This window comes from Lutra lutra, chromosome 16, assembly GCF_902655055.1.
Source record: "Lutra lutra chromosome 16, mLutLut1.2, whole genome shotgun sequence".
NCBI classification, from domain to species: Eukaryota; Metazoa; Chordata; class Mammalia; order Carnivora; family Mustelidae; genus Lutra; species Lutra lutra.
The window spans coordinates 36,842,614-36,855,675 of NC_062293.1; the positions used below are offsets into that span (position 1 = coordinate 36,842,614).

The 13,062-nt window shown below is 41.0% G+C and overlaps 1 protein-coding gene across 11 annotated transcripts in view; it reads right to left on the reverse strand.

Moving 5' to 3' along the window:
* The window catches only part of ACACA (acetyl-CoA carboxylase alpha), a 243,255-nt gene that overhangs the window by 58,632 nt on the left and 171,561 nt on the right, over positions 1 to 13,062 (reverse strand). For 10 of the 11 annotated variants that reach the window (XM_047708298.1, XM_047708296.1, XM_047708299.1 and 7 more), the window contains 2 exons: positions 10,791 to 10,911; positions 9,835 to 9,945 (listed from right to left, as the gene is read on the reverse strand). In XM_047708298.1, the coding sequence (XP_047564254.1) occupies positions 9,835 to 9,945; positions 10,791 to 10,911 (232 nt within the window). Of the gene's footprint in view, positions 1 to 9,344; positions 9,469 to 9,834; positions 9,946 to 10,790; positions 10,912 to 13,062 lie in introns of those variants that run through there. The other variant, XM_047708306.1, reaches the window with a different exon arrangement.

Here is a 13,062-nt window from a genome sequence, read left to right on the forward strand (position 1 = left end):
TGGGCATGGTAATCTGTAGTTCAATCTAACCAGCTCTTAAAGCTTCTCCTTTCATAATTCAACACTCCTGACTGTGTACATTAGCTGATTAGATGTGTGAAGATGGCCAGTGAGAGAGGACAGAGCTAGATTTGGATCCAGCACAGGGGACATTCCCTAGAATGATGAATAGCCAGGAGCCAGGTTTCTAAATAGTCTCATTTTCTGCGTCTTTACCATATTCACAGAGCAGCCTGTGCACAGCCAGAGCCCAGGTCTGTCTTTCTCCTAGGAAAGACCGGAGTCCTTGCATTCCTAATCTACCAACGTGTGCAGTTATTGCACTTTTAATTTATGAGTGTTTTGGGGGGGACTCTCCGACTTGGGAACATATTGGCTCGGTCTAATGCTTGGAGATTATTAAACTTGGAGCTATGCTCCACTATCAAGTCTACAGATCTTTTATTTAGAAGATATGGTGCTCTAAATGCACAAAGAGCTCCCTGTCACCTTCATATTAAAGCCCCTAGTGCCTGGTAAATGGAATTATATAGCTGTCATCTCCTTTCCCCAAAGTTTTAAGAGTACAATGGGCTCATTTTTTCACACTCCATCCCAGCTTCAGAACTAAGAGACCTACTTTGTATTGATTTAAGGTCTCAGAAATAAATAAACCTGCTTCACCACTGTGATTCACAACAAATTCATGATACACTATTGCATGATATATTTCAAGCTCTTGCTCTGGTTCTCTTTTTCCTCTGGTGAGTGATGGGGGAGGTGGGAGGTAGTGGGGAGCTGCAAAGCTGACAGCCTGATGGTTATTGGAGATGGCTGCTGACTGCAAATCCAAGAACAGACACTGTTGGAGCAGTATGGTTCTTTTTTTTTTTTTTTTAAACTGGGGGCCAGGGGTGAGAAGCTAATTTGCGTGGGTTTTAGGCTGGGACTGGGGAGAAGAAAGGTTAAAGGGAGAAGAGAAGGGTAAATGGAATAGCAAAGCTTCCAGTGAACACTAATTTGCAAAGACAGAGCTATGAACATTTATAGAAAGAGAGAAAGGCGAAAAAAATCCAGTATAAGAAGGTGTAACATATGACTGCCTGGAAAATGAAGAAGCTGAACGGCTCTACCTATGGGATCATGCTCACAGTCCTACGAGGGCACTTAGCTTGCATTCAGGGACAGTGTTTTGTTAGAGGCAGAAAGTGCAGAGACCCCGCATGCCACCAAACCTGTGAGACAGAGGCACTTCTTCCCTCCCGACACTCAAAAAGCAGCACAATCCTGGAAGTTGAAATGGACACTCTGGAGCTAGGGCAGAGAGATGACAAAGGTGCACGCATAGAAAGTGAGCCGGAGACTGCTCAGTGAGGTGAGAGGGAAACCGATTCTAGGATTTTAGATTTGGTTTAGATTTTAGATTTGGTTGTGTACCTCAGTCCACATTATCTTTACTGATTCCTGAAATAAGTACTACCTAACTTTGGACCCAATGAGTTTTAACTAGTATCTAAACACACAGCACCCAAGAAAACATCCTCCGACCATGTATAGTGTCAACAAGGCCAGTGATGGGGAAGCAGGAGATAATCAGGCTCCAAAAGCCTTATGGGACACTGTACAGCAGACCCCCAACCTTCTACAGAGTACTTTCAAATGGTGGAAGTTTGAGCTGTTTCTCCTGTAATCCTTCTTATTTCAGTTTTGGCTGGCAAGAATGTTATTTATGAAACCAGTTTCCTTTCTATATTTGGATAGCATTTTCATCTTTGCTGTGTTTGCTTTTTTTTTTTTTTTTAAAGATTTTTTATTTATTTATTTGAGAGAGAGAGAGATCACAAGTAGACGGAGAGGCAGGCAGAGAGAGAGAGAGAGAGGGAAGCAGGGTTCTCGCTGAGCAGAGAGCCCGATGCGGGACTCGATCCCAGGACCCTGAGATCATGACCTGAGCCGAAGGCAGCAGCTTAACCCACTGAGCCACCCAGGCGCCCCTGCTGTGTTTGTTCTTAAGACAAGGCCAGACTCTGAAAGCAAAGTACATGGGAAAGATTTTGGTTTTATTCAATTCCACACAGGTTACACCACAACACTAGGAGCTGCTTTGCTAATTTTGAACACTATTTTATTTTATTTTATTTTTTTTTAAAGATTTTATTTATTTATTTGACAGACAGAGATCACAAGTAGGCAGAGAGGCAGGCAGAGAGAGAGAGAGAGGGAAGCAGGCTCTCCACTGAGCAGAGAGCCTCATGCGGGGCTCGATCTCAGGACCCTGAGATCATGACCTGAGCCGAAGGCAGAGGCTTTAACCCACTGAGCCACCCAGGCGCCCCTTGAACACTATTTTAAAAAAGGAACTGGCCTGTCTATGCAAAGGAACAGGCTGTAGCTAAATGTAAGAAAGAACTTCATATAGATGAAAGGGACTGGCTCATAAAGTACCGAGCTCCCCTTCAGTTGGGTTTTTTCAAGCATAACCAAATGATTATTTGGCAGTGGTGTTACAGAAGAAATTCAAACAATGGTTGGGTGGTTGGGCTTTTGAAGATCTTCCACTTCCAATAATTATAATTCTATGGCCACTTGCTGTCGTCAGTAGTAGCAGTACTACCATTACTACTATGTGGCATTTATTTTTCTGTAATATGGATAAGAAATGAAATGAACACATTTTTCAGTAATTATGCTTTACAACTCCCATTCCTAATCTTGCTATCATGTAATAACTTCACATATCACTAACATGTAATCTACCTAGTATATAACACCCTTATATGTAGCAACTATTTTAGATCCTACCCACCCTCATCCCCAATCTATCCTCCCCCTGCTCCAGCCTAACGTAATTTCCTGGCTACACATTAATATACATCTTCACAGCATAACAGAGTACTAGAAATTAAAGAGTATTTCAGATCAAGAGATCCTCCGGTCTTCATCTTGAAGTGGGAAATGTGTTTTGTAAAGAGGAAACTGAGACTGAAATAGATGAAAGCCCAAAGTTACTTACCTAATAAATGGCAGGGAGGGGAATGATCAATAGTTTTTGTTTGCCTTTTTTTTTTTTTTTAAAATCTACAGGTTTTGTAACTTCAAGAAGTTTGAGCAAATTTTAAGAGGCTGTCAAACACGGTAATTCCTGAGTCTGTATTTAATGCCTCAGGCAGAGCCTCAGAGCTTTCACTTCATCTAGAAGTTCAGTATTGATACTTATCTGAGGTTCTCCCAAGTCATTAGTCTCCAAGCCACTATACCTACACAGATCTCTCTAGTCAGAGGCAATGTCTAATGGAGCTCTAAAGAGAAATTCTACCCTGCAAGATCTCCAAACCGGACGATCAGGCTGAGGGCAGGTCACAGTGATTCCCTAATGGAGTCAAACATAGCTGAGGAAGCAAGGTGAAACACAAAACAACTCCTTAAGGAACTACCAAACCTGAGGAACATTAAATGAAACATAGACTAACCCCCAAAATGGGGCCAGGTTTGCCCATTCCGTGTGTGCATGTATGTGTGCGTGTGTGTTTTGGGTATGGGGGAATAGGGCTTGAAAACCAAGATGTGTCCATTGCAATCCTTTCTGAGAACTCATTCATAATGCTAAAGCCAGGCTTACTCAGAAAGGAAGCTTAAATGCCCTCTTTAAAGGGAGAGCAATCCCATCTGGAGCTTCTGGAGTACAGGGATTGTCTATTGTGAGAATAGGTAGTTAGGGACTTTTAAAAATGCAAATTGCTGGTTTGATCCTTAGAGTGATTATGGGCTATTGTAGCAACAAGTCCTTGGGGACTCCTGTAGACAGATGACTGACACATATACTACCCTATCAGGACCGAACATGGCGTCTCTGACGTTAACGGCTTTCCAAAGTGCCGTGATTGTCTTTAGATAACATCTATTGGGAAAGTCAGTACATGAATGTACTGCTACAGCGGGCACTGACATCTAAAATTTTCTTAAAAGGAATTTTTGCTCTCAAAGGATCAGAAAGTAGAGAGAATGTTGTGTTTGTATTTCCTTTCCAGGGCCTGGATCATGAGTTGCAACAAGAAAGGACTCCATATTCATCTCAGGGACCACTGCAACAGTGTCAGTGATTTACCTGTATCAACACATCTAATCCTCACAAGACCTGGTAAACAGGTACTATTATAATCTTCATTTAACAGTTAGTACAACTGAGACCCAGCAAAGTTATTGTCCCAAGGTCACAAAACTAGTAGGTGGTAGAGCCAGGAATTAAACCCATGTAGCTTGGGTCTAGTGTCCATGCTTTTAACCAATCCAGCTCTTTAAGTTATGTGAAAGTTAAAATGCTCACTAATGGCAAGAGCCAAATTATCTCTCCTTTTTAAAAAAAAAATTATTTTCATTTATGATTCTTTAATCTCTGCACTCAATGTTGGGCTCGAATTCATGATCCCAGGATCAACAGCCACATGCTTTACTGACTGAGCCAGCCAGCCAGGCGCTCCTCTCTCCTTCCCTTCTTGAGCCTCCATGACTCTCTCATGTTGTGTGTCCCAGAGTCACAGGGGAGTACAGAGAATATACAAGTCCCCAGTCCCACAAGCTCATGGGAGGAACTCTGATATTTTATCTGACAAAATGAGCAACAACTTCACATTTCACATTGCACAGACACATAAAAATATGCTTGGAAACTAAGATCCAGAGAAGGACTTGTATCAAGTCTCAAAAGCAAGGTTAGAATTAGGGCCCTATTGGCCTAACATATATAGCCCTAGCCACACCACCATCTAATCTCTTCTTTTCTGGCAGATTCAGTAGAGACAGGGTAAGGGAGATGAGATTATGGGAGTTTTTTTTCCCCTTAAAGGAGAAGCTTTAACATGTCACATATCAACTCCTGAATCTATAATCCATCTATCACAGCCATTGGCACATGCCTACCTCCACAGACAATTAGGATAGGCTATAAATCGCAAATTCTGATTTGTCTGTGTATATTTCACCAAGTCTGGGGGATGGACTGAGAACTAGCAGGCCTCATTTACATCAGTGTTCCCTTACAATACTAGTCCTTTGAGCCTACCCACCACCTAATGTCACGTTAAAGATATTGTGTAGAAACAGAGAGGAGTGGTGGGGTAGGGAAAGTAAATCTGAAAGTTCTTGGAAATATCCAGTGGCACATTGACTTAGGAGTTTATGACTAAAAACTGTCCCAGCCCTGTAAGGGCCCATCTTACCAGTTCCCGGAGCAGATAGGCTGCTGTCTTTGCCAGGCTAGCATGACACCTTCAAGCCAGGTAGTCTGTCCCATCCATCAAGTCTGTCTTACCACTCTGAGGCATTCTAAGCCATCTGCCACTTACAGCCTACAGCTTGTAGAGCTAGAAACCCATGATCTTCTACCTTGGGTGACATGACATAGCAGACCCTTGGAAGCTTCTCTTAGTTAGGTCATCATGCTCATGACATTTGCACAAAAAGGAAAATGACCAGACCATCTTCTCTTCTCAGGCTTTGTGGACACTAAACACAGGGGACTGAGCCCATCTTGAATGAAACTTGGGGGGACATGGAAATTCATGTTCTCATGCTGATTTAATCTCTGCCAATGGAACCAAGTCACTTTACCTCTATTTTAGTCTTTCCATCTGTAAAACAGCCCTGACACCACTAGCTCACCCCAGAAGGTCGCAAGGAGCTGCACTCATGTTCTTGATTTTAAGTTTCAAATAAAGTCATCCAGACTGCTTCTAATGACCAGCCCACTGCCTTTAGTTTAAATGGCAAATCTGCTTCTGCGGCACTTAAGAAAACCCAGATACCGCACTTCTCAACTTGGTAATATTCTCAATGTTTTACAAATAACTATGGGCAACAGAGAGCAAGACAGACAAGGAAAGAGATTATAGAAATCCTGAGGTAACAAGGGTAAAGGGATAAAAATACAAATGCAGGAAGCACTTTCTGGTTTTGGAACAAAAGACACAGTGGCAAAGGATGGTGCCCCTGAATAAAATGTGTAAATGTACAGTAAAACCACTGAAAGTAAAAAAAAACAGGAAACTGCCAGAATATTATTTGTTATTTGCAGGTTACTACTGTTGGCTACAAAGAGAAAACCTTTAAAAAGTAAGAGTCTTTGGAAGCAAAAGGTAGGAAGGTCTAAACTAATTAAAAACAGGTCGGCTAACGACAGGCAACATCACGTGTGCACTGAGACGGAGTGTGGCCATAAAAGCTTGACGCATACATGCAATGTATTAAGTTGGGAATGTGTGTCTCTCCAGCTTCATATCTATTAAAGGAACAAACAATTTACATGTTGCTGTATTACAGGAATATGATAGGCGGTGTGTCAACCCTTTCTCTTTAAATTGAACCATGTTAAGTCAAATCAGTGATGGGGCTTGGGGGTGGGGTGGGGAGGGGAGGAGAAAGGCAGGGAGAAAGAAAGTTCCAAAAAAATCTCTGCCTCAGCAAAAGTTTTCATTAAAATTTTAGACAAATGATCCCTATGTCCTTCTCTCTTGCTGCCTGGGGCTCCATGCTATTTCTATGCAAATAACAACCTCGTGGTTTATATCTTATTATTTCCACCGGAGCTGCAGCGACATGACCTGAGACGCGTAAGAGCTGGGTGGGGGGGTGGGATTTGGAGAGGAGAGAGAGAAAGAGAGAGGGAGAAAGGGAGAGAGAGATGGAGTGGGTGTTCACTCAAGTGTGAAAAAATATTGTCAGGAGTGAGCGTCAAGAACAAAAAAAAAAATTGCAGGGATAACGTGTTTATTTCAGTCCTCCCACCCCCAACCCCCACCACACCCCCCTTGCAAACCGGCACCTTTTAAAATTCATTGGGCATCAGGCGATCATGCACAATCCATCTGCTTTCACTTTATCATTTGCATTTCATGCCTCCTGGCTTTTGATGTGCTGATACTTTGATGCAGTCAGGAGACGCGCATTATCATTATTTCAATTTTCAAAGGGGTCAACGGGATCGGCACTTGCACACACAGATTTCTTTTTTCCTACAACCTCTGCACACCCCCTCCCTTCCTATTCTTCACCCCAATGTTTAACATAAAGGATGAAGACTCAAAAAGGTGGGGGTCAAATGTTTACAGTCTCAAAGCTTGCATATACCACCTACATTTCCACTTTGCACAGGTACACGCACACCCGAGCAAAATGGTCAAGGCTTAAGGAGGCTCTACAGTGTTTTCAGACATACACAAAGACTTCCTCACACATGGATACTCAGGGAGACATACAGAGAGAAAGAGAGGGATCTAGAAGCAAGATACAGACACAAAGAGAGACACCAGCACTCACCCAGGAAGAGACTCGCCCTCAAAGTGACCTGCACACACCCACAGAGACAGATTCCTACAGAAAGAAAGGCAAACAGAGATGTCGAAAAGCACCACTTATACACAAAGACAGAACATGCAAAAGGAGTGAGTCGGAGGAAGCAATCTAAGCGTGCAGCTTCCGTATAGTGTCCTTTTTCATCCTGGATAGGCGAAGGGGCACACAGGACATTCTGAATGAATTTGCATGAAATCAGGTGTCTTCCAGCAACATGTCTGTGTACTTAAGAGGCACTGACATGAAGACAGTGAAGCAGGCAGGGCAGGATTAGGTAACCTCTATAACTTGATCTCTCCCTTCAGCTGCAAATGATCACATCCTTCTGAAAAGGAGCATTGTCTGGTAAGTTACGGCTGCAGCTTTCCCCGTCTTTTCCCCTGCAACTACACTTCTCCTTCAACAAGCAGCCCTGCAGGCTACGAAGAGGGGGGAACATAATAAATCTGATCAGAACAATTCAACCAGATTTTAAGAAAAATTCCCTAGTGCTTTCTTTATGGCACAAATGGAATGCAACTAGCAAGTTTTTAGGCAAAAACCAAAAACCAACCAAACAAAAACCCCCAGCAGGAGCAAAAGCACCTTTGCTTTTTGTATTATTCTTTGCGTATAACATATTATTAGGAAGAAAATAAGAAAACGTAATGAAATACACTTCAGAAATTAGCTCTTTGCTAAGGGGAAAGGATGGGAACATTAAGGGAATACATGTGTCTTTTTAAGATTCTACCCTCACACCTACAATTCTTTTCTATAGTCATCAATATCTCATCCTAAGAAAGTAACCAAAAGAGCAACTTAAAAAAAAAAAAATTAAGATTCTCAGCAGTTACTCCCACAGCAATAGTCTCCTTCAGTAGTGGCAGTTCCCAATCTTTATTTCTAAGCCACTTTCCAAAAAGGGAGCAGGGTATCCAAGTTTGCCATTGGTAGCTCTGCTTTTGGCTTTACTTGGAGGGAAAAGCAAGCCAGAGAAGGATACAGACCTCATATGAATGTAGAGAGCAAACTGATCACATCAAACGATTCTCCTCATTTCTGACAGCTCCAAAAGCTAACTGGACCAGTGGATATATCAGCTTTTCAAAAAGGAGATAACAGACATTTGATTCCTATCTTTCCCCTGGAAAGTCAAGGCTTGATAAAGTCTGTGCAAGTCTAGTAAACCCAGTATCTGATATAATTCAGCGTGCATATAACTCAAGATAAATCAGCAAATCATGTAAGAAAGACGAATAGGGAACTGAAGTTGTAAAGAGGAGCAACACTTTGTGCCAGGTGCGATGTACTTTTACTCATGTTTTCCCATTTGATGTCCACCATATCATTTAAGCGTGTAAATTATCACCCCCCCTTTGACAGACAAAGAAAGCGGAGGAGCTGAGAGGTTACATTAGTTGTACAAGGTGAGCCAGCCGGTCCTAGACTATTACATATTCCTGGCTCTGGACAGAAAATAATTTTCCTATGTCTGCAGAGAAATCAGAACTACATCGCCTTTTGTACATCCAGGTATTCTTAGATAGTTATCACTCTTACAAGCAGTGACCTCACAAACTTTTTTATCTTCCCCCCGCCTTGGAAAAGCCCCAATGAGCTTGGATTGAAAAGGCACAAGAATTTCTTTCCTTCCTTCCTTCCTTCTTTCTTTCCTTCCTCCTCCCTCCCACCTCCCTTTCTTTCTTAGGATTTATTTTGAGAGAGAGAGGAGGAAGAGAAAGACGGTGAGCATGGGGGAGAGGGGCAGAGAGAGAGAGAGAGAAACCTCAAGCAGACTCCCCGCTGAGCACAGAGCCTGATGCAGGGCTTGATCCCACAACCCCAAGATCAGGATCCAAGCCAAAATCAAGAGTCAGACACCCAACTGACTGAGCCACCCAGGCATCTTGCACAAGAATTTCTTCTTCGGGAATGATAAATCTCTGTCATACTCTTTTCCAGCAATCCATCCAAGCATCTGTCCACCCATCTCTCCATTCAATATTTGCCAATTACTTCCTCTATGTACAATGGACCACTGTTAACTGTCCTTTTTAAGAGGTACATTCACAAATTTCTCAGAACATTAAAACTTGATATTGTCAATACATTCAGAAGATGTTTCAGAGACAGCTCCGCATCTGGGAAGAGATCTCTTCACTTATTCATAGATGAGAAAAAGGGAAGGAGAGCAGAAAAAAAAGCATTCAATTAATTCTCTTTCTAGAAAGACACTAGGAATGTAAATCCTTCACAGCATGAGTTCTATACGGTTTGTTCATGAACATATCCAAAGGGCTTGGAACAGTGCCTGGCACATAGCAGGTCCTTAAAATATTTGCTGAATACAACAAATGAATGAATGAATAGGTAAGCAAGGCGACAGGCAGGAAAGATGGAGGGAGAGGGAAACAGATTGAGGGAGGCATGGCCTGAATGGCTTCTCCTCAATCAGGTTCTTGAATTAAGAATTCACAATCATCTCCAAACAGCTTCACATACTTCTCCCAGGCCCTAGAAACTTACTTTGTTGAGGGCCCCAGCTCCGGTCAGAATTAAGTGAGAATTTTCAACCTGGATGGTTCTCTGTCCCAGCCGGACAAGGTAAGCCCCAATCCCAATGGCCCGGCATGTAACCTTCAAAAAGAATAAATTCAAAAAAAAAAAAAAAAAAAAAGAAAAAAAGAAAAGAAAGAGAGAAAGAAAAGAATAAATTCTATATATCACATATTTATGTCCCTCCCCAGCTGTAAGAACTAAGGCACAGATGTATAAAATCCACATTAACAGAAAAAAAAATACTACTTTCTGTGAAGTTTGATTAACAATATTAAGCCTCACAATTCCCTGGTCAAAGAAAAGATGGTACAGAATTTGATAAATGATTCAAATATTAGACCCTTAAAGGTTCATAGGCTCTTTACTTCTCTTATACTTTTGCCTGTTTCACAGATGCTTGGCATCTACACTAGAGGTAAGAACGAGGAAAATTAGTTAAAAAAAAGAAATTCAAGCTGTTATAGCTCTGTTAGAATGCTTAGAGAAAAAAGTTAAACTAAAGGCTAAAATGAGGTGCTAGGTTTATCCGGGATATTCAATTATTTACATTAGGATGCACAGTGAAAATCAAATTGTAGATATATAATTTTTAAGAAATGTTCTCATTTGGGGGACGCCTGGGTGGCTCAGTTGGTTAAGCAGCTGCCTTCGGCTCAGGTCATGATCCCAGCGTCCTGGGATCGAGTCCCGCATCGGGCTCCTTGCTCGGCAGGGAGCCTGCTTCTCCCTCTGCCTCTGCCTGCCACTCTGTCTGCCTGTGCTCACTCTCGCTTCTCTCTCTATGACAAATAAATAAATAAAATCTTTAAAAAAAAAAAAAAAAGAAATGTTCTCATTTGGGACTGAATAGCAGAGATGGGACAAAAATAACTTCTAGTCATACAGTCGGTCCTTCAAAAAGGTCATATTCTGTTAAGATTTACCAGGCTGATGGTGATGATCTCATCATAGGCCAATGAGGATTCTCCAGCAATCATTCCAGAGCCTCGAAGGTTCTCTGCTCCAAGTCCCTCTTCCTTCCCAATAATATCAGTTATCTTGTACCTAATGGATACAGCCATGCCAAATTATAAAGGTTAAACACAAAAATAACAATCCATTAAAAATAATAATAACCATTCAAAGGCTGCTAAAAGCATCCTGCAAGCTTATTTAAAGCCAGTGCTCTTATATACTCTTCTTATACTTTTCATTCATGTATCTTTCCTCCTTAGCTTGGTGCCTATTCTTGCTGGAAGCAATATAGTATAGCAGAAAGAGCAAAATCTGAAATTAAGTAGACAGGCTTAAATCCCTGCTCTGACACATGCAGCCATGTAACTCTGGAGAGAATAGTAACTTCTGTAAAATGGAGATAATGTCTACCTCTAAGGGTTGACATGAGAGTTAAATTAAAGCAACAAAGAAAGGGCTTGACACATAGATGGCGCTCCGATTTTAGAGGCCCTGTCTTACTTTCTAGAACAAGTTTCTTAAAAGTGGGGTCAATGTAGATCTCTCCATAATCAACAGTAGCCATCAAATCAACAATTTTAGATAAATGTTACAAAGGAATAAAAAAAAAAAATTCAGAGGCCGAGTGAGAATGCTCAGCCCAATTTCTCAAGTCAAAAAATCCTTTTTCTCTTTTCAAGACAGGACTAAGGGTAAGATCAAAACAGTACATGCCCATTCCTGCTCTTTCATAAATATCATGTGCATACACGGAGGGGTCCTGGCTCGAGTGTTCTGGAGGGGCAAGTGGAATGTGTGTGGAAATGAAATACTGGCCAAGCTGTCCAGAAAGCATCCTGTGGATCCAGTGGGAGCCACTCATCTGTCTTCTTGGCAGGGGATTTGGAGTGATAGCTAATAATGGGAAAGGGGAGATGGGGAATGCAACTAATAAAAGAAAGGAAAAATACAAAGTTGGAAGTAGAGATGGGCGTATATTATTTACTGTTCTGTGTGTATCCAGAAAGCTTGGCACTGGGCATACTTTAATAAATTGAAATAATAAATAAATATCCCACGGTGGCTCTTAAACTACTTTTTTGCCCTTATATTTCTCTGTTCCCTTCTTTCTTTACTTCTAACCTTCTACCAAATCCTTCCCTTTGCCCTTGCTCTTGGCCTCTGGCTTTGCATCTTTACTTCCCAGATTCCCTTGCATTTCTATTTTTAGCCTCTCCTAGGAATTCTCCAATTCTTCCTTTTGCTCTGTATCTAGGCTTTAAATGCTAGAGGTATGTTGCAGGTAGGGCTAACCTCCCTTAAGGGATTAATAAGCCACAATAATTGGAGGGGGGCTTAATGTGTCCTTTCTGGAAGGCTCACATGCCATGCAGTCACAAACACTCCTGGGTCCAGTCAGCCTTTCCTGCAAAGCAGATCTTTTCCCTCCTAAGGACTACATAGTGCTTCATCATAGGGATTCATGACTTAAGTGGCTTCTTCTCCCTTTGTATTACATGAAAAAGAATAAAAATCTTTGTATAGTGTAATACAATTAACAAAACACATCCATAAATACATATGATTTTTTTTTAATTTATTTGATTTAGTGTCTCACACTTTTTGAATTAGCTATGCATATCCAGGTATATATTATTTAACTTTAAAAGTAAAGACAAAGAGAATGGTTAGTTATTTGTCACCAATTTTTGATCCCAAATATTTTCTTATGATGTTCTTTCATATGAACATGAAAAACCCAATTCCAGTAACATGTTACCTTGCTCTGTAGCAAAAAGAAAATACTATAGGTTTTTCAGCTTGTTTACAAAAACAAATCTCTTACTTTGAAACCTGAATAGTAATAAATGTGTTATATATGGCATTAATAAACTTAGATTCAGATGCAAAATATTCAATTAAAATGAACAACATTTGAACACTTAAAGAAAAAATAGACCTACAGATCTAATACTATATTTATGATCCAAAAGCAGATAACAAGGAGCATTGATTTTTTTTCCTGTTGCACATACATATGATTTTTGATCCTCACAGCAATCCAGTGTGATAGGTAATGTCCTCTCATTACAGGTAATAGTGACCAGGATTTTCACTGCTTACTATGTACTCAGTCCTGTGCTAAGGGCTTTACATATATTAATTTACTTGATCTTCTTTTACAGACGAGGAAACTGTAGCTGAGAGAAGAAAAATGACTTGCTAATTTAACAAAAGCAATATGCAAAATCAATATTTTTT